We start from the raw sequence: 25,523 nt of genomic DNA, 5'->3' as shown, positions 1-25,523 counted from the left end.
TTAAATGGCAGGAATATGTAATTGTACACTTCTTGCTTTTGTTCATTGCTGCCCCAAGGAAACAGGCATGTTCATTATTAAGAGCATTTCCATTTACAGACAAGAAAAGCACTTCGGAGTATCTGCAGTATGAGTGCAAGTATGATTACACCAACAGTCAGTTTCATAGCAACTTGGGAAATAATATGTTGACATTACTATTTTAGCACTTAAACGACAACAAATGGATAACTTTTTGAAAAACACCAAGCAACCTGATCTGTCAGCAGTCGTAGGAAATACCACACTAGATCTGACCAGCAATCCATCTAGTCCAATATCCTGTCTCCAAAAGCAGGCATTAGCAGCAACTTAACAGGAAGGTACAAGAAACCCTGCAGTTGGCATTTATAACATGTCCCCAGGAGGTTTCCTCCTAACCCCCGTAGTCAGAAATTGGTTTATGCCCTGCACCTTGGAGGGGTTAAAAACCCTCTATTTTTTAAAAATTTACTGTTAAAAATCTAACCAGAGTTTTCTTTTTCCACTAAACTAGGGCAAGCAGGGAACATTTCCCATACTGCTACTTACTTTAACGGGAAAGTGCTTTATAAATATAAGAAGGAAAGGTTCATAATAAATGCATTGTATGCAGTGTTGTAGCTGTGTTGGAACCAGAATATTAGAGAGAAGATGGGAAAAGATTTTTTATTGGACCAACTTCTTTTAGTGAGGGATACAAGCTAATGAATAGTCTCTCTCACCAAACAGAAGTTGTTCCAATAAAAAATGATCTCCCCTCTCTGTCTCCATAATAAATATGGAAATTAATACAGCTGGTCAACAATGGAACAAAAATTCTGTTGAAATTGTTTTTCCATCAAAATGTTGGATGGAAATGTTGATTGCTTTTATATTTTTAGACCAACTCTAGTAATTAACTTAGTTAAAGATAAAAAGCCTGGGATTCCAATTACTAAGATGTCTCAAACAGAAGTTTGCCTTGCTCACTGTAAAAAAATTCTTGGGTATTTAGCTAAAAATCGTATACAATTTCAATTTAGTTTCTGACGGGTCCTCTAATGGGGGAGATGGGTTCTATGGCCTAATAGCTCTTTTCTTTCTCTAACTTATGACTTAAGTCTAAAATATCTTAGAAACACTCTCCAAACAGTTCCAAAGGGCAATATTCTAAGAAACTATTTGCTTCCTCTGGCCAGACGATACTGGATTCTCATGCACAGTAAACTGGAATTCGCCAACAACTAATGCAATGGGAATACAGATTTACAGTGATCCTAAAGAGATCTAATTTTTGTTGTCACTTCACAATCTGTGTAAAATATTTGATTCCACACTGAATAGTTTAAAAATATCAATTCTGTAATACAATGTTTTATTTACATTCCTTTAGGTTAAATTAACAAAAGATGATTTACATAAAATGCTGTATACAGGTCCAAAACAATCAGATCTAAAATCCAGTTTCCATCTATGTTATTTTAAACAGATTTTGAAATCTGATAATTTAAAATTCTGCTTTATACTAGGTACAGTACTTAGCTATGTTCATCACCACTTAGATTTAGGAAGGGTATGTGTACTGCAACTAATTCTTTTCTTTGCCTTCAGTTTCTTGTATGGGAAGAAAATGTCACATATGCGTAGACTATTCCAGGCAACATTTCTCTAATGTACAAGTTTACTAATGGAGGGCTCTCTGTTCCCAACCAGCTAACAGTTCTCAGGCTTATTATTTATGTCTTGCTTCTTTAGCTGAAGGAAGACTTACTAGCAAGAACTAAGGTTACAAGTAAACTATTTTGTATTTTTGATTACATATGAATACGTTTACTTTTTTAAACCAAACTGTTCATTACAATTAAGGAGGGATGTGTTCTTAAAATTTATGTTGGAAAAATATCTTTATTAAGCATAAATAAGTTTCAGTTTCTGTACAGCAAACATTTGTATACTTCATTCCTGATAAAAATGGAAAACTATCTGGGCCAGACTGAAAGACAGTCTGTTACAAGACTTGGCAATACAATCTTCAGTAGAGGAGATCTGAGTTTGAGAGTACTCTCACTCTTCTGGCCAATGGGTCCAAAGAAAGGGAGATGGCCGTTTGTTCTATAACCACTTTTTGCTAGACAATCTATAGAGCAATAATAGAGAAAGCAGAAATGCCCCGACTCATGACAAGAGGAGAAGCACAGCAGTAGCAATGGTCTTAAAGAAATGTTATTTTAGAATTCCAAGAGGGAGATATATGAAAGGGTGGAGAAACTTGAGGATCATGACCAACCTGCAGCTTTAGACTAAGCATGTTAAGGGAGGGCCCATGCTCAAATGCTGAATGACACTGATGGAAACAAGGGACAGGTTAAAACTACTACCAAAAACACCACACAAGAGGATAAGCTACTCTATGGTATAAACTTTTATGTCAAAATGAAATACATAAGGTTAAAGATAACCTTTGTATATATTTATTTGTTACAGTTATAATTAAGAGTTACAAATACAATATCAAGTCTCAGAACTGAAGTATTCTTAAAAATGCATCCATTGGTTATTAAATCAGTACAGTAAGTAATAAGAAAGCTATCTTACAGAAGGTAAGCAGCCACATAGCCTTAGTTTGTTTCAGAAAACAGAAATGTAATACAAATCAAATCAAGACAAAGCTCAACTATTAACAGCCACCACTATTTTTCATGTACTACTTCTTCCATAAAACACTGGATACTCAAAACCTAGTAGACTGAATGCATCCACTGAAGGAAATTGTGCCAATTTTTCTCCTCTAATAGAAAAGTCAATAGTATATCAACTTTCTTCCAAGAAAGGAAACACCACCAGCCATTCATATTGCATTTTAAGATGTAGTGATATTAAGGTTATACTGAAAAGGCAAGTTTTCCAGGATTTCAAAAACTGTTTTGCTAATTTGATTTGTAAGAAGTAACTTGCCATTTCCAATGTGCTCTAAAAATGCATGTTTATGTAGCAGGGATCTGTGGCAGTCCAAATTCATCCACCAATACACCATCCTATGGAAAAAAAGATATAGTTTAATGAATTATGTATCAGTCTTTAAGATTACTTTATAGTAGGGAGTTACAAGACCAAATAGGAGCATCAATATTTTCTGTAGCCAACCTTACTTACTGATTTTATTATAGCCCAAAAAAAGTGAAAATTGAACATCAATCAGCTGACATATGCTTACATACAAAAGCCATGTGAAAAAAAGTTGGAAAAGCATGGGAAATGCTGGTTTAGGTTTACTTGAAAAAACATGTAAAAATGCTAAGTACACTATGACAGCCCTTTCAACTAATTACAGTCAGTACCTTATGGGGAAATAGATTTTTACAGCAGAAAGACATTAGTTTGTACAATAAAGTTGGCCCCCCAAAGCATACAAGGGAAATCTATACAAGAGACTATCCTAAGCATCTCCAAACATGCTAAGCACAATTCTGCTCCACCTTTAAGGCTTTCCATTAAGCAACAGCTTTATCAGTTTCATGAGTGACTGATTAAAACAAGTTTTACTGTACATTTATTAAATGAGAGGGAAAAGGCCCACCTTGTTTTTTGCATCAGTAGGGGTGCCTTCTGGAATTGCTGGAGCAGACGCAGCTTCATCTAAATAGGAACTGTCCTCATCAACTAAAAGCTCATCACCTAAGGCATCCAGTTCTGAAATTGAATTACATTACATATGTTATAGCTATACAAGGGCTGAAGGACCGATTGATCACGGTGATGTTAAATTAAGCAAGGGATTTCTTTTGGAAGGAAAAAAAAGTACATGTAAAGTAAGTTACTGGGGGATGTGTTAAGAACAAAACCAGAGCATCTGCCCTGGCAGACGTGCCATAGGGCAGCTGGAGGAACACACAAAAGGGGCCTGTGACATTCTATGCCTTGGGGGAGCACCCTGTAACCCCCATATTCCTCATTTCTATACAATCATGATCTTACATCTAAAGCGTGCCTTGTAAGGTATCAGGGGAAAGGTTATGATCTGCTGAAAGTCATTTCTCTATCCATATATGTATACCATTAATGCATATGAAGTTATGAGAATTCTGTTGTATGGTTGTCACTAAAACATGCTGTAAGTTGGGGAATCAGCCACATATGAGCTCCCCAGAGGCAACAGCAAGGAAAGTATCCACCGGGCAGGGTATCAATCAACAACCATCGTCCCACAAGGGAGCTACAATTCAATGACTCCTGTGCATGAGACCACACTAGGGGAATTGCTCAGCCTTGCCTGGAGACTCAGCAATGCCCCCAGACATGCCTGGACTTGTGTTCTACAAGCACATGGACTGAGGGCATAAAATCAAACACAGGGGGCCCATGCTTGGCCTTTCTCCCTCACCCACCTACACTGCAAGCAACAAGGACACTCTGAAGACTCCAACTGAGGGGACTGGCTCAGATTTCAAGGGTGAAATCTGTGTACCATGAACTGCAATATCCAGTGGGGTGAGGAAAACTTGTTTAATCTAGTTGTTGCCCAGTATAATAAGGTTGAGAGTTTAGATTGCATGCTTACATTTTATTTTATTTTGGTAACTAACTCTGACTTTTTGCCTACCACTGAAAATCTATCTTTTGTAGTCAATAAATTTGTTTTACTGTTTATCTTTACCAGTGAGTCTGCCTGAAGCGTGTGGTAAATCTGCTCGGGATTTGCAAAGGCTGGTGTGTGTCCACTTTCCATTGATGAAATGGTGAACCAATTAATAAATTTGCACTGCCCATCTTGAGCAGTGCAAGACAGTATATTCCTGAGGTACAGTGCTGGGGGGATTTGGCTGGTGCCTTTACCTGTGTGATTCAGGAGTGGCTCTGGGAGCATTCATGCAATCTAGCTGGGTGGGAGAGTTCCACATGCGGTTTTCCTGAGTGATAACAGCACCTGGATGGGTTTGCTGCTGGTCACTAGCAAGGCATTGAGAGACAGCCCAGGCTAAAGAGGGTTAAGGGGGCACAGCGGTCCCACAGTCCCAGGCTGCACCCTGGGGGAATCCCATCCCAGTGGCACGGCGAGCAGGGTGAAATACACAGCTTGTTGTACTGAGCAAGATTTGCATTTTATACACTGGTGTAAAGATCTTACGTATGGTGGCTAAGGACAGTCAGGAGGAAGCTACCGGTTTGTTATTTTCTGTTTGGACGTAGGGACAGAAAAGCAGGAAAATGACTGAAAGCAGTGAAGCAATTGAAGTTGGAGCTTTTTAAGCTGCAGGTTGCAGAAAAGGAGAGGGAGAATCAAAGATTATTGGAACTGAAAGAACTGGAGATAAAGGAAAAGCGGGAGGAAAGAGAAAGGAAGCGAGAGGAAAAAGAAAGAGTGGGAGCAAAAACACCAACTGGACCTGCTAGAGAAGCAGAACCAGAACCCACCAACCCCAGCAATACTCATCACGCTAAAAATCCACAATTGGGACCATTTATGTCCTGCATACAATGAGCCAGATGATATTGCTGAATATCTGACCACATTTGAAAGGCTGCAGGCAGTGCATGAAATCCTTGATGCCAAGAGAGTTCCTACCCTGATTGCAAAATTAACTGGTAAAGCTCTGAATGTATCTAATGAAATGCCCATTGAGGATGCTTTAGACTATTGTAAATTTAAAAACACTGTTTTGCAACAGCTTCAGATTAACCCTGAAACATATAGAGTTAAATTTAGGACTCTTAGGAGGGATTTTGGTATGAGTAATGGGGAACATGTGAACAAAATGAAAGATGTGATGGGAAAGTGGGTGAGGGGCAAAGGTGTTACCCAGCTTTGAGGGAATGTTTGATCTTGTGGCTCAAGAGCATTTCCTAGACATATACAAGGCGGATGTAAAGCGGTGTCGGTGGGACAAAAATGTAAAGTCTGTGGATGAGATGGCATCTCTAGCTGATGCCTTTGAACAGACCCAGGCATCTATTGAAAACAAACCACTGAAAGAGGTGTTTAAAGCTGGTGGGAAGGGAAGATCCCATTTTATCCCTAGCAAGAGGATGGGAGGCTGGGTACTCACCTCCCCAAAACCATTCCTCTAACCCTCATCCCAAATCTCCTGTAAAAACAGAAGAGCCCAAAAGGTGCTATCAGTGCAATTCCACTGATCATCTGAGGAATAAATGCCCTATGCTAAGAGGAAACAGGCAACCAATAGCTCATGTTAGTTCTGCTGTCCTCCATACAGAAACCCCCCAGGCAATCAAAACCTATCATACTGGTTTTGTGAGATTAGCTTCTGCAGAACCAGACATGGAGCATGTTAGGCTTGTCCAAATTAATGGCAAGAAATGCTTAGGGCAAAGGGATACAGGGGCCCAGATCTCTCTGGCTAAGCAGAGTATGGGCCATTATGTTATCTGTCCAAATGGCAGAGATTGTGGGGGTAGGCAAAAGCAGATTCCTTGTAACACTAGCTAAAATCTATGTGGCATGGGAAGGTTTGGAAAGTGTTTTGACTGTGGGGGTAATGGAACACCTTCTAGTCAACCTGCTTCTTGGTAATGATTTTTTCCGTGTAGCTCAAGTTAAAATATTTGCCTGCAGCAGGAGGGAGTTTTATGCTGGGACTCCTGAGGGAAAGGGTAAGGTTTCAGGAATTGCTGAGAGAATGGGAAAGAGTCTCCTTGATTCTCTGCAGCAGGGGGAAGCCACATGCTTCCAGGTGGGAGGCTGGTTGAGACCAAATCCTGCACTGCAGCTGGAGGCAACACCACATCAAGAAGGGATGGGGGTGTAATGCCTGCCAGGGAGAGAACTGTCCAGGTTGTTAGTTGCCAGCAAGTTGCAGCTGAACCAGAGATAGATCCAGCTCTAGGGAGCATAGATAAATGTGTCCCAGAGGAGAGCCCAAAGAAGGGGCAGGGAATCTCAGAAACCACTGAGTTGGGTGAGGATTCCCGTGACTCTGTAACACAGGGAAGCCACATGCTTCCAAGTATAGGAGGGGCTGAGATTAGCTCCTTTCCAGCAGAAGGCAACATACCCTCAGGATCAGGGGCAGGAGAGGTATTGTCAATGGCTAAGGAAACTGTCCCAGTTGTTAGCTGGCAGAGTTTGCAGCTGAACGAGGGATAGACCCCTTCCTAGGGAGCACAGAGCAATGTGTCTTAGAGAGAGGCCCAGAGGAGAAAACTGGGGAAGGAATAGTGAGAGTACAGAATTGTGCTCTTGCAGAAAACAACAGTACCACTGAATTTCCCTATACTCACTAACCTGCTTCCAAATCATCTTCGTCAATCTCTGGTGTTCCATAACTACGACCCAGTGCATCCTGGATTTCACTGGCTTCTTCCATCATATCCTCCAATTGGTCTTGTATGTCCTGTTGTAGCAACAAAGAAGTTACACTTGTCTCAATTGCAGAGTTACAAGCGGATTCAACTATAACTATACACTGAAATTCAGAAGTGACTCAGGAGCTAATGATGCAGAACAAGCTCCTCTGCTGGGCGATTTTAATTTATAAATCCTGCTTGAAATTGTTATAATAGAATATTGTGTTAACTATGCATTTGGTGTAATCCTCTGGGTTCTCAGCAGTTTAAAAAAAAATAAAATATAAATGGACTGAAATTGAGGGAGGGGAACTGGCACCAAAATCTCTGAACGTAGCAGGTTGTTTTATACTTCTCCAGAGTGAATTTAAAAGACTTAAAAAACTAGAATCTAGTATTAGCTAGCAGAAAGAAGATATGAGGCACATACTAAAAAGCAAAACTGAACGATATTTTTTTAAATTTCATACACTGAATTCTAGTGTGGAAGTGCAGCGACCATTTTTTCCTCACTTACATTCATACCAAATGATGAAAGTCTCCTGGCATGCTTAATAGATTCTTTGCATACTAAAAAACAGACAAACTTCCAAGACTGCAAATGAAGCCAGTCAAAATCAATGGCAAAGCCATATTAGATGGCTGGACGTTCTAGAATGGGGTCAGAAGCATCTAGAATGGGCTGAAAGGACATTTAAAGCATGAGAGATCAGAGCAGGAATGTTAGCTGTGAAACTCATGCCACTGATGAAGGGGGGAAGGCGGGATCAGAAGTAGTTGAAAGAGTGAAGTGACAGAACCAAGATGGATAGGAAAAATGGGGAAATGTGATTAGATAGGATTTCACAACACACACCAAAAACCAGTAGACTTGGGAATGGATGTTCCCATAGAAAATACTACATATGGTCAGATATTAAAAGCTATACACAAAGTGCTCAGCCCAGTGACATTATGGGACAATCCAAAGCATTATTATATTTAATAACAGAGTTGAGAAGATGGAAGTAGTTCCACATTAGGATGATTGTCTCGTTAGAAGACAATGAAGTCTTCTCCACAATTCCAAGTACAGTATTATATATCGAACTCTTGTTTTATCAATATTTTCAGCTCAGACACTTGAGTTCTTAACAATTTATAGACAAGGAAGAAGAGACCCAAAATTGAAAGCCATAGACACATTTATGTTCAGTGCTAAGGATATATCCATATTTGTAACTAACACTTATAAAGACACTAATTGGGAGGCCTGGAAAGAATCAACCTCAAGTACAGAAATTTGAGGAAGCCAGAAGCTTATCTGGGTGTTCTAAAGAATGAGGACTAACTTGAGTTGTGCCATGATGAAGTCAAACAATTAAAAAAAAAAAAAATACAGATTTTAGTGTAAATCTTACACTAAATGCTTATGCAGATAAGACAACAAGCCTTGCCCCCAAAGGGCTTACAATGTAGACACTGTACCTAAACAAAGAAACGGTGATAGAGTACACCAAAAAGATGATGTAGCAGTCATGTTTAGAACGTGTTTTAACCTTTGCACTTTTATTTTTGGGGCAAAGTCATAGTTATTTAGTAAAAAAAACTTCTTAGGGAAGGACTAGGCCTTATAGACCTCTTGGAATTATGTTTTCAGAAGGTACCAGGAGGAGAGGTTGGGAACATGGTGAACCGATTTGGAAGGAGGGAAATGTTAGGGGGCTTATTCCTTCACCCACTTACTTCCCTGGTCCTTCTCGCATGAACAGAGAGCAACAATACCCAAAGTCCAAAGGTGCAAACAATTCGATGTTTATTGGGGTGAACTTCCAGCAAGCATGATTCCAGTTTCCTTCCTTAGTGTCCCCCTTCCCAGCTCTGACACCACAGAGCCTTACACCTATGTCCCTGTTCCCATTCCTGCCCCTAGCCAAACATGATTCCAATTTCCCCACCCCTATTCCCATCCCCCCCCACACCCACCCACTTCCTGACTGACTGCAGACTATATAGTAAAACTTGAGTTCTGCTTAGCTATACCTTAACCAATCATTTTCCTGAAATTTAACTAACCAATCCTAACATATTGTAACATGATTATGTAACCAATTATATCCCACCACCTTAATTAGTTTACACCCAGCAAAATTAATTATACAGCAGACAGAAACAATCACAGACCCAGACAGAGATTATACAGACAAACAATAGCAAAGTGGGAACTATAATGACAAAACAATACAGAAGTGAGGATTTCACATCCCAGCTATTGATAAGTGAGTTCTTGCCAGACAGGATGCTATCAAACTAAAAGTTTCCTTTTACATCTTCTAGGCACTCCCCTTTCTCTGGGGGCGATAGGCATTATCAGGACAGGACTGTATTCCTAACAGCCCAATAGCACCTTTTTTCAATGTGACTAGTTTGGAATGTGAGGAGGTGACCGGTCGCTTCCCAGCTTATGGCTGCCTCTGCTGCTTAGCCAGAGATCTTAGCCTAAGCACAGGGCCTCAGACTGTCACAGTAAGAGAAGGCTCTTACACCAGCAGACAGTGATTTTGATTCTCTCTTTTATACCTCTATAACTAGCCAAGTACCTACATTCTTAGAGTATAGGCCTTTGCAGACAGGCCTGAATATCTATATCCTAACAGGAAGTAACAAAGTTAACATGGAAGAACATTAGGAAACAAAAGTGGGAGGAGGACATAACCAGAGCAGATCATCATAAAGTCTGGGAGGAAAAAGTGGCTGGAGCAGAGATGTAGTTCCAGTGGGATAACTCAGTTAGATGAATTGAAAGCCAAGTGCTGGGTTGTACAGTCAGAGGAATTAAAAATCCACATGAGGAGGATTAGCAGCATATAGAAAATCAGATCAGTTTCATCTTTAACAAAAGCTGCAGAGCTGCCCATTTCTGATGGAAGCAATCAGATGTGCATTTAGCTCATTTTCACTGTTCTCTCTGGTATAGGCAATGAATGTTTTAATTCCAAATAAACTGTGTGCGCACGGTAATAGCCACTATTTAGCATTTTAACAGTATATTTGGATAGCTTAGTAGTAAGCAGTACAAATGCTCACCTCAATGTGATCAATTTTGACTTGCTTGTAAGCCTTCTTCATTTCTTTCACCCCCAGTTTCATAGCATCAACCTAGAAAGAGTCAAACAAGATGCTTGTATCTACTGCAGCACTTATAAATAAAGTAAACTTGAAATGAATGTACTGATACCGTTGTCTTTGTGTCCTTCAGTGATTGGATGGTGTAATTGGCTTGTTCCATATTAAAAGACTGTTGTGACAGATTATCCCGCTGTTGTTCATACCTGTTAAAGTATTACAGTAATGTTTTAAATACAGCATTTGGATATCATACAATTTGTAAGTAACCCTAATGAAATTCACAAGATACCTAAGAGAAACAGTACTTTTCAAACTTGGAAACAAAAACAGAAGGCAACCTCTGCTCTTTACTTATTTGTAAATAGTATTCAGTAATAGTCATTTTACTTTTGTTCTAAGGGCCCTTGAACATGACTATGTATTTATGTCTGTTACTTGATAAAGCTATTTCTGAATGCAGAATTAAACTTTTCCTTAGATGGTTGCATGCATGCCCATGTTTACACAGTTTTATATACTGTGCTTGGTTGGGATATAAATTGACAAATTTGGGATGAGTGCATTACAGGAACTCCTACTTAATGTTGTAGTTATGTTCCTGAAGAATGCTACTTTAAGCGAAACAATGTTAAGCAAATTCAATTTCCCCATAAGAATTAACGTAAATAGGGGGACTTAGGTTCCAGGGACATTTTTTCGCCAGACTATACACACACATATATACACGCATGCACACACACTATAAGTTTTAAATAAACAATTTAATACTATATACAGCAATGATGATTGTGAAGCTTAGCTGAGGTGGAGGAGTCAGAGGGTGGGATATTTCCCAGGGAATGCCTTGCTGCTAAATGATGAACTAGCACTCGGCTGAGCCCTCAAGGGTTAACACATTGTTGTTAATGTAACCTCACACTCTACAAGACAGCACGAATGGCGGGAGGAGACACAATAGACCTGCAAACATCCCCTGCGGAAACTGAAGATGAACGCACGTTATCCCACTGGAGTGCACCACTCCCCAAAGTGCCGTGGTGTGTGTGAGTGAGAGTGGCGCATTGCCCTTTCAAGTATGCTGACCCTACTTTAATTACACTGCCTTTTCAAGTAGATCAGCAAGTTGAGACAGCAGCTGCTGCCAGCAAGCTCCCTCTGTCCTGAGCCCTGTCATGCGCCCCTCCCCCCTCCCCCCGGCTCTGTAGAGATGGGGTACAGGCGTGGGGGGAGGGGGACACCCTGACATCAGCACCCCTCTTTCCCTCCACCCCCTGCACAGCAAGCAGGAGGCTCCCGGGAGCAGCTCCAAGGCAGAGGGCAGGAGCAGCACATGGCAGTGGGGGGAGCTGAACTGCCCGGAAATTGATAGCCTGCTGGGCGGCTGCTACACAGGGAACTTAGGGGAGCTGCCAGCCCACCCTGGTTCCAAGCCCCCACCAGCTAGCTCCAACGGGCTGCTCTTCCTGCAAGCAATGGACAAAGCAGGCGGCTGCCAAACAACATTATAAGGGAGCACTGCGCAACTTTAAACGAGCATGTTCTCTAATAGATCAGCGACATAACAATGTTAACTGGGACGACGTTAAGTGAGGAATTACTGTACTTACTAATGGCACAGCAATATGGGCGAAACGTAGTTCACCCATAGTGAGCTCTGATTGGGTCCAACTGGAACGTTAAGAACACCAGCAAGACCCAAGGGGCTATTGATTGTGCATATAAAGAATTTACTGTGATGCTGATTCATGCATGCAAAGTAGAAATGTATATAACATGCAGCAATACCTATATATAAGCAAGACAGAAACTTGAGTGTAACTTCAGTGATTTCCCAGTCATTTTGTTTTAATTCCAGGTGTACAGTACTGCACGTTATATAATATTATGTGTACATTAAATACCAAGCCTATTTATATATCGTTATACAAATAATGCACAGACATGCTAACACTGACATTTTTTAGCTTTGATACTTCAAGATCTAAAACTGGATGTTTATAAACAGCTGGCTGCGATTTCTTCCATGATTTGTTTGCAAGAACACTCACAAGAAATGGCACAGAAATGGAAGAGGAAGTGGAAAGTGTGCCAATCCTCCCCAAACCAAACAGTATTTCACTAAATAAGGATGAAGAGACTTTGAAACTTACATTCGCTTCTGCTTTAATACTCTCAAAGCCTTCTGTTTTACCATATTCTGAAAGAGACATGACAGCCAGATGTTAGTAAAAACAAAAGGTAACAATTTAATTGCTCTGGGTTACACTATTACAATATTTAATGCATAATATTAATTTTTTTTTTTACTGTGAGAGGTCCTTTCTTTAAAATTGTGAGAGCTGTTAAACACAGTTAACAGTCACAATGAATACTCAAAGTCAGGATTGAAACAGGCATATCTATATGTTGGTAATAATGAAACCCCATATAACTTCTGTTTAAATAAAGGAAAAACACACTGAAAAAGCAGAACATACTCAAATAAATGGCAAATTTCTCTGGACATTACCTTTCAAAAAACATTTCAATGGTCAGTATCAACCAACTAATGCTTTATAAGGTGCTATCAGTATTTCACCACATGCATGAAGAATTTCCATTCACTTTAAAACTCAAAACAAACTAAACTTTGTTAACAGTTGTTTCCTTTAGGTGTTTGCACCATTTCTCAAGTTCATGGGGTTTCCCCCCCCCCCATCCATTTCTGAAAGTTTTGGAACCTCCTCCATATGCAACTGAACCAAGGAGACTGCCTACAGACTTGACCTCAGAGCCGCAGGGGAAGGAGGAAGAGAAAGCAAGAAAAGGAACTCAGACTCCCTTCTCCCAAGGGAGCCTAATGGTTTCACAGGGATACCCAGATTGTACTTCTAAGTTCTTGCATTTTCTCCTTGCTTCCTCCCCTCCCCACACCACTGTTCTCCATATTTTGGTTTGCAAGCTCTATCTGAGAGAGCCTTAAAGTAAGCAAACTGGTCCCACTTTCTTCTTTACCCCTAACCACACTGAGATCTCATTAGCATCTCTCAGGAAAAAAAAAAATGACAAAGTTTACATTTAGCGTTTTACTGACATTTTAATGTTTCCCATTGTAGGTGTTCAATTTAGTGAAATCTGTGACAACTATGAAAAAGAGAGACAGTGATTAGTGCAGAGGAAGACCCAATTTAGCAGTGTGACTGGGTGGCCAGAGTGTGCTTGACCAAGCCTACCATCTCGAACAGCTTGATGTAGATATAAAAAGGATGTAGTAAAAGTATTTGACTTTGTAGCCACATTTTTGAGTTTTACACAGAGTAGCATTATGAAAATGCAACTTTATTTCAAGACTAGCAATGGATATGGCACAGATCTGGGAAACAGCTGAGAATACAAACAAGTTTATAGTAGCCCACTCTCCCCTAAGATTGCAGGAAGCACTTGTAATGATACTTCTAAGAACCTGGAGAACTGGTTATGACATTGCTCCATTACGTGAAAGACTGAAAGTGAGAGTCACTTCACCTTCTCACATGTACACCGAATAGGATTCTTACCTTTGCAGGCCCCTCCCTCATTTTCTTCATCTGATCTTTATACTTCACCAGTTCTGCATCAAGCCTACTAATTTTCTTGTCAATTGACTCAGCTCTGCTATCCACCTTTGGTACAAGGAAGACAGACAAAAAATTCATTGCTAATACTCAAGATTTTTTCCAGGCACTTGTAGTCCTTGAAGTAAAATGTGCTCACACATACAGACTTGCTGTTATACACACTAGAATTAAAATGTCAAAAGGTTTTTGGAAAGGACAATTAGATGACAAAAGGTGGCAAAGATTCCTCCAAATAGCATTAATTAAAAAACTAGACTTTATTGACTATATGTATTCAGAGAAGTGTCTCAAAGAAAACTTACGCTTTTCATTCTGTGAATTATTACTAGAGAGGGGCACACAATCATACTACATTTTTACTCATTGGTATGACATTAAATTTGCAAATTCAATTTGTATCATAATATCTGAATATAATTAATCTGTCAACATTTTAATTCTGGTGCATTTATCCTTCTGTTATATATTGTCTCTTTGTTTAGAGAAAAACGGGTCTGCCAGCTTGGAGGAGGACACTGATAATATACTATTGCCAGGGGCATTTTCTATGCAGAGCAATTGATATCAGCTCACTCCACACTAGGAACAAAATGCCTGGTTACAGCTGGCACTGAAAGATTTACTTTAAGCTTTCCACTATGCCAGCTGCTTTACTAATAAAAAGAAAATAAATTGTACAATATTTTAAAAATATTGTACATTTATGGAGCCTTCCAACAACTCTTAAAGGGTCCTAAAGCTCTCCACAAACATCCATCTACCTAACCGTCACAAGGGTGGGAGGGCAATTATTATTTGGACAACTAGCGCGCATCATTCTGGATAACAGGATGATTGTAAATAAGACACTGAGGCAGAGCCTCCTAGTCTAGATTCTATGGCATACATAATTAATGTACGCAGAACAGACAGAACTTCAGTTTCTACAGTGATGATGGAAATATTCCTCCATGCACTCTGCAATATAACTCAGATTATCTGCCTCCAAAGGACTGACCTGGCTGTATTGGGACTTAAACCTCTGAGTCCAGAGTCTTTAAATTCTATGTTTAAACCACTGATATACAAAAAAGCCTATGTGTCCAAAGTAGGAGAAAATTCTCCACATAATCTAAGGAGAATCCCAGTTAACATACACAAAGGAGAAATGGGTTTCATTATTAAACCGCTTTCTTTCCTGCGCAAGTGAATGATACAAGCACAAAATCACTGCATTTATCTCCAGAGAAAAGGCCCATGGTGAGAGCTAACAAGTTTATTCCAAAACAAAATATTAAACTTCTGTTTCTCATGACATATCTAAGATTCTAGTTATGCCTTCTTGCACCCCAAACTAAGTATTCCGACTACTTGTCTGAAGTAAACTAATTTCTGTTGTTTTACCTAAAAAATTAAATTACCAAACAGGAATAAATAATAAGAGACAACAATGTACAATCCAATATCAACTGTCAGGAAAAAGAAAAGGGTGAAGAGTACTCTTACATTTTCAGTAACTGTTTTGGGGTGAACCCTGACTTAACTTAAAATTGAATGACATCCCTCAATAATTTGCATTCTGTTTATCAGTATATCACAGCATAATTGAACTTGGTAAGGATTGTTATATTGTGCATTACTTGTAGTCTATGCTGCACTAGGAATTATTTTTATATTGAAAAAGGAGATGGTAATTAAGTCTTGATCAACTCTTAATAAATTTTAATCATGGTCACTAATTGTACCCTTACAGGTTTCAGAGTAGCAGCCGTGTTAGTCTGTATTCGCAAAAAGAAAAGGAGTACTTGTGGCACCTTAGAGACTAACAAATTTATTTGAGCATAAGCTTTTTTGAGCATCCGATGAAGTGAGCTGTAGCTCACGAAAGCTTATGCTCAAATAAATTTGTTGGTCTCTAAGGTGCCACAAGTACTCCTTTTTTCTGTACCCTTACAGTTTATCATCCACAGACACCTGTTTAGTTGTCATACATTGCTGAGCAACTAGAAAAGAACAAACATAAACATAAAGAAACGTGAAAAGGACTGAGGCAGCAGCTAAGACTATCCATCAAATGGTGTAAAGAAGAGTGTCCAAAATTAATAATGTAGTATTTAAATATTTATATGCATTAAACTAGGTAATTCTGAGAACCTCACAATGTGTACATTATCTTCATTGCTGTGCACTGCTCTCTATAGTGACACTTTGAGGCCACTTAAAAAGCCACTAGATCATCTCCTTCCTTATTATGGAATATGTTATGTACATACTAAATATTCTATCTGTTATGCAAATGTATTGTCTTCAAGAGTGGAGAAGATTTACTGCTTAAAGAATAATTCTACAGAGTACCACTGAAAATCAGACCAAGCACTTTTAGTTAGTAAAGTAATTGCAAGGAGCATCACTCTGTAGGAAAAGTTATCCCAGATACTGATCATGATCATCTCTTCCGTTTGTTTATTTGTCCACTAGCATATGCAATTATCTGATTTGCACACACAGTTGATGCAACTGCATGTTATGCACAGTTGAGCGCCTAAATTCTGTTCTTAATAGGACCATCATTAGGTTGAAAAGGTAACAACCCATTGAGATGAATGGGGCAGTTTGTTTACAATAATTGTTTCAGACTGTCTGCAGATTCCAGAAGACAGTTGTGAATTAGTTTTATAGTAGTTTCAGTTCACATTTGGAAGGTTTAATTGCCACCATAAGGGCTAGAAGTCTATTTGTTTTTAGACTTTTGCTGTTAAATCTCAAATGCTGCATAATTTAAATCTTCCAAGAACTTAGACAAATACCTCAAAGCACCATATTATTTTTCCTCATCTTTTAATTATTTAATATATAGTGGAAAGGTATGCTCCCTAAAGCAAAAGTTTGCTGGAAGATTGCATTTCGTATGTTTTAAGGGCCAAAAGGACCACCAGATCATGTGGTCTGATGGCCTAAATATCTTCCGACGTGTTCTTGCAAGAATAACATTACAATAGCAGTCAGGTACTCAACTGCATGTTTAACTGCTCTATTAATACTTTTCAACTTTTACATATTTAAAAGACAATTAAACAAGCCCATCACATCTCTGTATGCCTTTACTCTGTTTTGCAGCAAGTTCGTCTGTGGCAGAGATTGTGCTAAAAACAATCCCATCATTCTTCACCAGCCTGAGGATGGTACTCATGTGACCGGGCCACCCTTTGAACTGCATGGTGTGGGCTTCCCGCTGGGCCCAGTCCAGCTTTTCCACAATGTGCAGTTTGGGATTGGCAGGCAGTGGGGAGTTATGAGAGAGCAAGAAAAGAAAGGAGGGGAGTGTGTGACAGCCCTTGGAAAGATGAACAGAGTCGGCAACAACAGAGAAAACACTGAGGTAGCAGGGCTATGAGTGCGTCTGTCCATAGGAGTCTGAATATAGACTGGGTGGGTGGAGGGTGTCTCTCTCTCCATGTGTTGCCGCATGTTTCTCGAGGTGTCTCCTCCTCTATAGGTGTCACTGTGTGTCTGTCTTGTACGTCGGGGGGGGGGGGGGTGGTCAGGTGCCCTCCTGCTCTCTCCATTGGAGTCTCTCTCTCTCGTTGGGGGGCGGGGTGTGTGTGGGGGGGGGGCTGTGTCTCGCTCTCTCTCTCTCTCTGGGGTCGCTGTGTCGGTCTCTCGGGGGGCGTCTCTCTCTCTCGGGTCGCGGTGTGTTTCTCGGGGCGTGGCTCTGCGTATGGGTGTGGCTGGCTCGGGGAAGGGCCGGGAGGGACGGATTTGGCGTCCCCGGGGGTGATAAATCTCACGCAGGCCCTGATAACAGTGAGAGCGGGGGGGAGGGGGGGCACACTGCGCCTGGAGATGTTCCCCGCTCGCCCGGGCCAGGGCCGCCGCCGCCTCAGAGACCCGAACACGGGGTGGGGGTGGGGAGGGGCGGCCCGGCTGGCCCAGCCCCCACTCACACACTCACCGTCCCGATGCAGTCGGTGAGGTTCGGCGGCGGCACTTTAGGCTTCGATTTCCCGAAGAATCGATTCATCGCGGCGGCCTCAGAACGGGACAGACACAAGCAGCGGCGGCAGCGACACCCCCAACCCGGAAACGCTCCGTCTCGTCGTCACCGTCCCGTCCCACCCTCGCTGCCGTTGGCTCTGCGCCGGCGCTAGGGACGCCTCACCCGACAGCCAATCCGGGACGGCAGAAGGCGGGACACGTCTGGAAAAGGGCGGAAGTGACGAAGGAAACCCCCAAGCTCTGCTCTTCCACCCAGCGGAGTGAGCCGCGCAGGAGCAGCGCCTGGCCCTGGACGTGGGGGCGGGGCTAAAAGAAGCAGCTGGGAACAGAGGCACCAATCAGAGGGCCCGCTGCAGCCCCCGCCCCGCGCCTCTGGGGGGCGCCGCTCTACGGCCCCTGGCAGCGAAATCCTCCTTCGCGGAGGGCCGGGGCCTGCGAGTTCAGCCTCCACGGACCCCACGGCAGCGCCCCGAGGCCCTGGGGCAACTGGCAGTCCCCGCTCCGGGCGAGGGGGCTGCGAGCGCGGCTGGGCCCCTGCCACAGCCTGAAGGGGGGGCGCTTCTCCGGTCCGGGGGGTTGCTCGCGCTCTAGGATCGTGCGGGAGGCTCCAGGCATTGAAGATGACGCTTTATTTTAAGGTTTTAGACTGTCCTGTGATGAAACCTCCGGGACTACGGCTAAGCAAAATGGGCCACCCCTTCCCTTCTGCCAAACTGCCCGCTCCAGGGAAGTGCTGAGGGTTCAAAAGTGACAGCTGGCAGGAAGTATGATAAGAGGTTGATGGAGTATTACTCACTCTGCTGACTTTGATCAGTAGAGCAAAGAACCTCACCCTAGTACGGGTAATGCTAATAACAGACTTTGGTTTGTCACTATGAAAGACAAACCAAAACAATAAAGTGCCTAGAATTATCACAGTAGGAGGCTAATTCATTACCTGAAGAAGAGCTCGGTGTAGCTTGAAAGCTTGTCTCTCTTCCAAACAGACGTTAGTCCAATAAAAGATATCTCAACCACCTTGTCTTTAATTCATTAGAGTGAAAAAGGTAAGGCAACTATCCCCAAATACAGCCAGTGACCAGAGCGGGAAACTGGGTTAACGCAAAGCTCAGTCTAAACCAGAGGGGGGCAAACTATGGCCCCTGGGACTGTCCTGACCAGCCCCTGAGCTCCCAGCCAGGGAGGCTAGTCCCCAGCCACTCCCCTACTGTCCCCCTCCCCTGCAGCTACACTGCTGTGTGGGCAGCACAGCTTGTGGGCCCCCCGCCCACCTCCCAGGCTTACCAATAAGCCTGTCCTGCTGCTCTGAGCAGCATGGTAAGGAGGCAGTTGGATAGGGGGTGGGGTCCCAGGGGAGCAGTTAGGGATGGGGGTCCCGGGAAGGGGCAGTCAGGGGACAAAGGAGTGTGTGTGTCGGGGGGGGGGGCGGTTGGATGGGTCAGAGATCCCGGGGGGATTGTCAGGGAGCAGGGGTGTGGTTAGGGATCAGAGAAGTCAGGGAGGGTTGGATAGGGGGTGGGGTTCTGGGGGGGTGGTGGTTGGGGGTCTTAGGAGGGTGCAGTCAGGGGACAAGGAGCAGGGGGGATTGGATGGGTCAGGAGTTGTGAGGGGGGCAGTCAGGGGCTGGGAAGTGGTTGGATAGGGGGCAAGTGCCAATTTCCTTACCTTGTCTTTTTTCTAAACTTCCCTTTTATTTTTAACAATACTGTATTGTATTTGCTTTTTTCTCTCTCTCTGCTGCTGCCTGATTACATACTTCCACTTCCAAGTGAGGTGTGTAGTTGACCAGTAAGTTTGTAACTCTGGTGTTCGTAACTCTGAGGTTCTACTATACCAGATTTGGTTATGGAATGCAGATCACACTAGTGATCTGCTCCTGCTGATGAAGACCAGGTGTACATGCTGATATTATCAGATCTATCAACTGCCTTCAGTACTGTTGATCACGAGTTGCTGAATCACCTATAGACCATAGCAAGATTTGCCAGGGCTGCTTTTTTGTGGCTCAGTTCCTTCTTTGCCATGCATTCTCAAACGGAGGCAGTAGGGAATTATTTCTCCTGAGTGTGCTATAAAATCATAGATTCCAAAGCCAGAATGGACCATTGTGATCATCTAGTCTAGGGGTGGGCAAACCTTTTGGCCTGAGGGCCACATCGGGGAATAGAAATTGTATGGCAGGCCATGAATGCTCACGAAATTGGGGTTGGGGTGCGGGAAGGGGTGCAGGTTCCAGCTGGGGGTATGAGCTCTAGGGTGGGGCTGGGGAAGAGAGATTTGTGGTGCAAGAGGGTGCTTCAGGCTGGGATCAAGGGGTTTGGAGAGCAGGAGGGGGATCAGGGCTGGGGCAGGGGGTTGGTAGGGGAGAGGCTCAGGGGTGCAGGCTTCGAGCAGTGCTTACTTCTTCAAGTGGCTCATGGCAGTAATGGCATGTCCCTTCTCTAGCTCCTATGCAGAGGTGCGGCCAGGCAGCTCTGCACGCTGCCCCATCTGCAGGCACCACCCCTGCAGCTCCCATTGGAACGCTTAGGAGGAGCGGAGCCATGCCACGGTTCATGCCACGGCTTCTAGGAGCCGCATGGTGCGGCCCCCAACCCAGTGACCCGGCTTGCTGGAGCGGGGGAAGACCCAGACCCTGCTCCCCAACAGGAGCTCGCGGGCTGGCTTAAAACGGCTCGTGAGCTGGATGCGGCCCATGGGCCATAGTTTGCCCACCCCTGATCTAGTCTGATCTCCTGTGTAACAGAGGCCACAGAACTTCCCTACCATATGCAGTTCCGCAATGTCCCATCTTGTTCAATGTGCCTTATGTCTTCATTTCATCTAATCCAACGAGGTCTGTTAGCTAGCCCTCAGCCAAACACTGGGTAAGGTATTAGGCTCCAGCCGACAAAAATATCTACCTCTTTAGCTGAGGGTGTATGTCTGCCATTTGTTGTTTTGGCACACAATTGAAGGATGTGGTTAGATATCTTGGTGTTACTAGATCAGGTTACTGCAACTTTCACTATTTAATAAAGGCTGCGAACAAAATAATCTGAAATTTAATGTCCTTTAGGATACACAAGAAAGTTTTTATATATTTAATTTTTGAGAAATTAGTCAGGTAAAACATTGGAAGGCAAATTTAAAGTTGAGTTTCTTGGCATTGACAATGCAGGTGCTTGGTTTACAAATATTAAAATTACATTCTGCAAAATATGAATACATTTTCAAGGACATCTAGTAAGTTACTCATTCATGTTTATCCTTGAAAAAAAGTTTCCTTTTGGTTTAAAGCAGGCAGTCCAGTATTAGAAGGCTCCAATACTTTAAATTAGCTAATCAAATGATCTATAAAGGAAGTAATTTACATTATTTCTTTATGTTTTGTTTTAATAATAAAAGACGCATTGCCTTTTATTAGAGTGTTAATTTTATAGATATTGCTCTGGTAGCACCATCCTTTCAAGAATGCAATTATTTTTGAGGACATGCATCTAAACTACATAAATAATAATGAGGTATCTCTGGCAATGAAATGCAGTTGGATGAATCAATCTTTTTAGAATATTTATTATATTAGAACAATTTTCTAATATAACCTTATGCCCCATATAGAAAAAGCACTTTAATCATGATGTAAGTGGCCATGAAAAACAAAGTGAGCTGCAAAATATTTTGTTTTATACAATTTAATTTTTTCCTGTTAAGTACACTTGTTAAAATTACTGAGGACCTAGCATATCTTTAGGCTTCACCCATTGATCAAATTGTTCTGATGTAAGGAATCCAAGCTTAATAGCTGCTTCTTTTAGTGTTGTCCCTTCTTTGTGTGCTGTTTTGGCAATCTTGGCTGCCTTGTCATATCCTATAATTAAAACAAAAGAAACATCAGATTAATCATGAGTTTGGCCACTATGTGTTCAGAAGACCTCTTAAAGACGACAACTTGGTCTATTAGAAACTACTGCTACTATATTTTGTTTAATTTGAAGTCACGAGGGTATATGAAAGGATACATTGGACCAAATTTTTCCTCGAATGTTGGCTTAAAGCAGTATATAAAAAAAATCCACAAAATTAAAAGATATTCTGGTCATTAACCATTTAGCTAAATTTGATGTGACGAAATTATATTAGGCTTGTTGCCACTCAGTTCAATGACTTTCCTTAAACATTTCATGATCATCTATTGCCAACTTTCTTGCTAGGAAATTTTAACAGCTAGAGACCAGTATTTTCAAAAAAGCATATAGGTATGGCTATTGCGAACAGGGCATTTCTTGTCCGCTGACTGTGCTCAGTGGTAGTCTGTCTACTCTTTGGGACGTTATACAGAGTAAATTCATTTCCACATGCAATGAAAGAACTAGTTAATTGGAACACACAAGAATGCAGTTAATGATTGGGTTTTCTGTGTCTTTTTTATAAAGAGCTTCTATGAACAAACATTTAAAAATATAAAATATAAGTATAGCAGAATAGTCATGCAAGGGATGTATTACTCTTGGTAATCCAACTTTTAACAGACAAATGTTGCTACCTAGTGCCTTGAACAACTCTGTAGTTGATCTATATTAAAAATAATATTCAGTGATAAGCACAACTCTTAGGTAGGAAGAGTTAAAATTTCACCACTGAATCCCATTAAGTTTAACACCAAAAAAACCAAACTGAATAAAACTAATGCTGTGATATATAAATGGGGGGATAGCTCCCTTTGATGGAAAACCCAGCCAGCCAGTTAGCTGTAAAAATGCCTCTTTGTAGCTGTTCTTTACTTGCTTTACCTGTAATGGGTTAAAAAATCCCCCAGGTTTAAAAAAAAAGTGGGCACCTGACCAAAAGAGCCAACGGAAAGGTAGAACTTTTTAAAATTGGGAAAGAAACTTTCCCTTTGTCTGTTGTTCTCTGGGCTGGAGGGACAGAGCAGCCATGCTATAAGCAGCTTAAGACAGGTAGGATAATAAATCATCAGATCATGCCTAGAACTACTTATCTGAACTCCAAATGTGTAAGTAGATCAGAATGTTTAGCTAGACGCGATTAGCGTTATTTCTTTTATTTCTTATTGGCTTGTGAACTCCTCTGTGCTAACCCCACATGCTTTTGTTTGCTTGTAACCTTTAAGCTGAACCCCCAAGAAAGCTATTTGGGTGCCTGATTTTTTGGAATTGCTCTTTTAAAATCTAGCAAAAGCTTAAGTTCTAAATGTATTTTCTTTCTTTTTGTTTTAATAAAATTTACCTTCTTTAAGAACAGGATTGGATTTTTGGTGTCCTAATTGGTTTGTGCATGTTGTTTGATTAGCTGGGGCTGTGTGTGTGGGGGGGGTCTGAGTGTGTGTGTGCGTGAGAGAGAGAGAGGGGCGCTTAAGGGTACCCCACAGGGCGGAATTCCCAAGTGCTCCTTCCTGAGTTCGAAGGGTTTTTGGGGGTTTTTTTGCATTTGGATGGTGGCAGCGTTTACCAAGCCAAGGTCAGAAAAGCTGTAACCTTGGGAGTTTAATACAAGCCTGGAGTGGCAAGTATTAATTTTTTTAAATCCTTGTGGGCCCCACTTCTACACTTGGAGTGACAGAGTTGGGATTCAGACTTGACAAATGCACTGCCCTCAAAGAAAGTAATTATAGGAAATTAAAGAAATAGATACCAAAAGGAACAATATAATAGGTGACTGATGTCAGGAATATAATTTTTCAAGTTTTACTAAAAACCGAAAAAGACAGTTACATGCAGATACTGTAACTGTTGTTCTTACAGACATGGGTGCAGAGATGCATTACACTCTGGTGTGTGTGCACTGAGCGCACCAAAGTCAGAGAAATTTGCCTAGCAGTAGCCATAGTGTCAGCATTTGTGTTTCCAAAGCCTTAGCCCCTCCCCACGCTATTTAATGGTGGCACTACCCCAACCCTCCTCGGATCCTTTGCACAGAATGCCAAGAATTGAGACTCCAATACAGAGGAACCAAAGGTGTGTCATGGGATACACATTTGCACACACATCTAAGAACAACAACAGTTACAATACCAGTAAGTAACAGTCTTTGCTTCTTTGAGTAGCAGATGTGTATTCCTCTCAGGTGACTCAATCAGTATCAAAAAGAGGTGGGGCTTGGAGTCTATTTAAAGAGTGACTGCAATACTGCCTTCCCAAAATTTGCATCTGATCAGGATGCAGACATAAAAGTATAAAGCTTGGTAAAAGTATGCACCAAAGACCAAGTAGCAGCCCTGAAAGTGTCCAATATAAAAATATCACTGTGAAAAGTGACCGAAACTGCTTGGGACATTGTCAAATGGGCTCTTAACTCAGACTCCACCTCCACAGTGGTTATCTCAAACTGCAGTGATACAGGATGTTAACCAACTGGAAATTATCTGTGTGGAGACCGCTTGATCACTCTTGTGATCCACAAAGGAAATAAAAAGACAAGGTGGTGAACAAAACCATTTTGTTCTTCCTATGTGAAATGTCAAGCATCACCTCAAATCTAAGGAGTGAAGATGCTGTTCATCAGCATTTGAATGAGGTTTGGGGGAAAAGATATAGGTAAGTAAATTGTCTAGTTAAGATGAAATAGTGGCACCACCTTAGAGAGACATTTATGATGAGATCTCAAGGCAACCATGTCCTTGAAAAACTGGATATACTGAAAGCCCACCATTAGAGCCTGCAGCTTAGTAACTCTTCCCACAGAAGTTAATGCCATAAGAAATTATGTCTTTTGGTATAGGCAAGAGAGAACAAGTTGCCACATCCCAAGAGTTCCAAGGGGGCCACTGGGAATACACATAAGGCATTGTTGGCTAGTAGGTACTGGGCCAGGAACCGCTACCCCTACTGCGGTAACAGCATTGATCTTCGGTACTGATGGTGATGGGAGGACAGTCTTCAGGACTGCTGAGAATAGTGCTTGGAAAGCAAAGAAGAGGAAGATGTCCTCGATCTCGACGAGCCTCCAGTAGTCATCCAGTGATAGTGGAGGAGCCACCCCCCAAAGGAGCAGGCAAGCAACAAGCCTCATCCAAAAACCAGTAAGGAGATGGTATCAGTACTGAGGATGAATGAGAAGTTGGTGCCTTCAGTACTGAAAGAGGCATTGCAGTTCCACACAGTCCCAGAGCAAAACAGTCCTTGAGCGGAAGTCAGTACCAATCCTAAAGATAAAAGTCTGCAGCAAAGATATAGTCAGTGCCAAAGACAGTGTCTGCACCGATGGGTTCCTCAGTACCAAACAGGATGTTGACTGCAACTCTGATTCTCAGGTGGAACTAGGCTGACCAGATAGCCAGTGTCAAAAATCGGGTCAGGAGGTGGGGGGTAATAGGTGCCTATGTGAGAAAAAGACCCCAAAATCAGGACTGTCCCTATAAAATCAGGACATCTGGTCACCCTAGGTGGAACAGAATACAGCGCCAAGGAACGAGACAATCTGCAACCAAACCAGATGATGCCGAGGGCACAGCAGAAGCAGCAGTCGCCCCTGCTGCCAAATGCTCCTGAATTATTAGGGCATCAGGAATGGAAAGGCAGAGCAGATCTGACGCTGCCTGGT

The 25,523-nt window shown here is 42.0% G+C and overlaps 2 protein-coding genes across 2 annotated transcripts in view; both read right to left on the bottom strand.

Moving 5' to 3' along the window:
* Window positions 1-1,461: 1,461 nt before the first annotated feature.
* CHMP5 (charged multivesicular body protein 5) lies at window positions 1,462-18,117 on the bottom strand. Its single transcript, XM_074945168.1, has 8 exons — window positions 17,938-18,117; window positions 13,947-14,051; window positions 12,561-12,607; window positions 10,520-10,613; window positions 10,369-10,440; window positions 7,241-7,349; window positions 3,578-3,690; window positions 1,462-3,035 (listed from the first exon to the last, which is right to left on the bottom strand). Exons 1-8 carry the CDS (start codon window positions 18,004-18,006, stop codon window positions 2,985-2,987), a joined length of 660 nt encoding a protein of 219 aa, XP_074801269.1. The 5' UTR covers window positions 18,007-18,117; the 3' UTR covers window positions 1,462-2,984.
* Window positions 18,118-21,432: 3,315 nt separating this feature from the next.
* The window catches only part of FH (fumarate hydratase), a 47,890-nt gene continuing 43,799 nt past the window's right edge, over window positions 21,433-25,523 (bottom strand). The window contains exon 10 of the mRNA XM_074945167.1: window positions 21,433-21,831. Within this exon, the coding sequence (XP_074801268.1) occupies window positions 21,689-21,831 (143 nt within the window). The 3' untranslated portion in view covers window positions 21,433-21,688. The remainder of the gene's footprint in view (window positions 21,832-25,523) is intronic.

This window comes from Natator depressus, chromosome 2 (genome assembly GCF_965152275.1).
Source record: "Natator depressus isolate rNatDep1 chromosome 2, rNatDep2.hap1, whole genome shotgun sequence".
NCBI classification, from domain to species: Eukaryota; Metazoa; Chordata; order Testudines; family Cheloniidae; genus Natator; species Natator depressus.
This window is presented reverse-complemented; position numbering and strand designations above follow the sequence as displayed.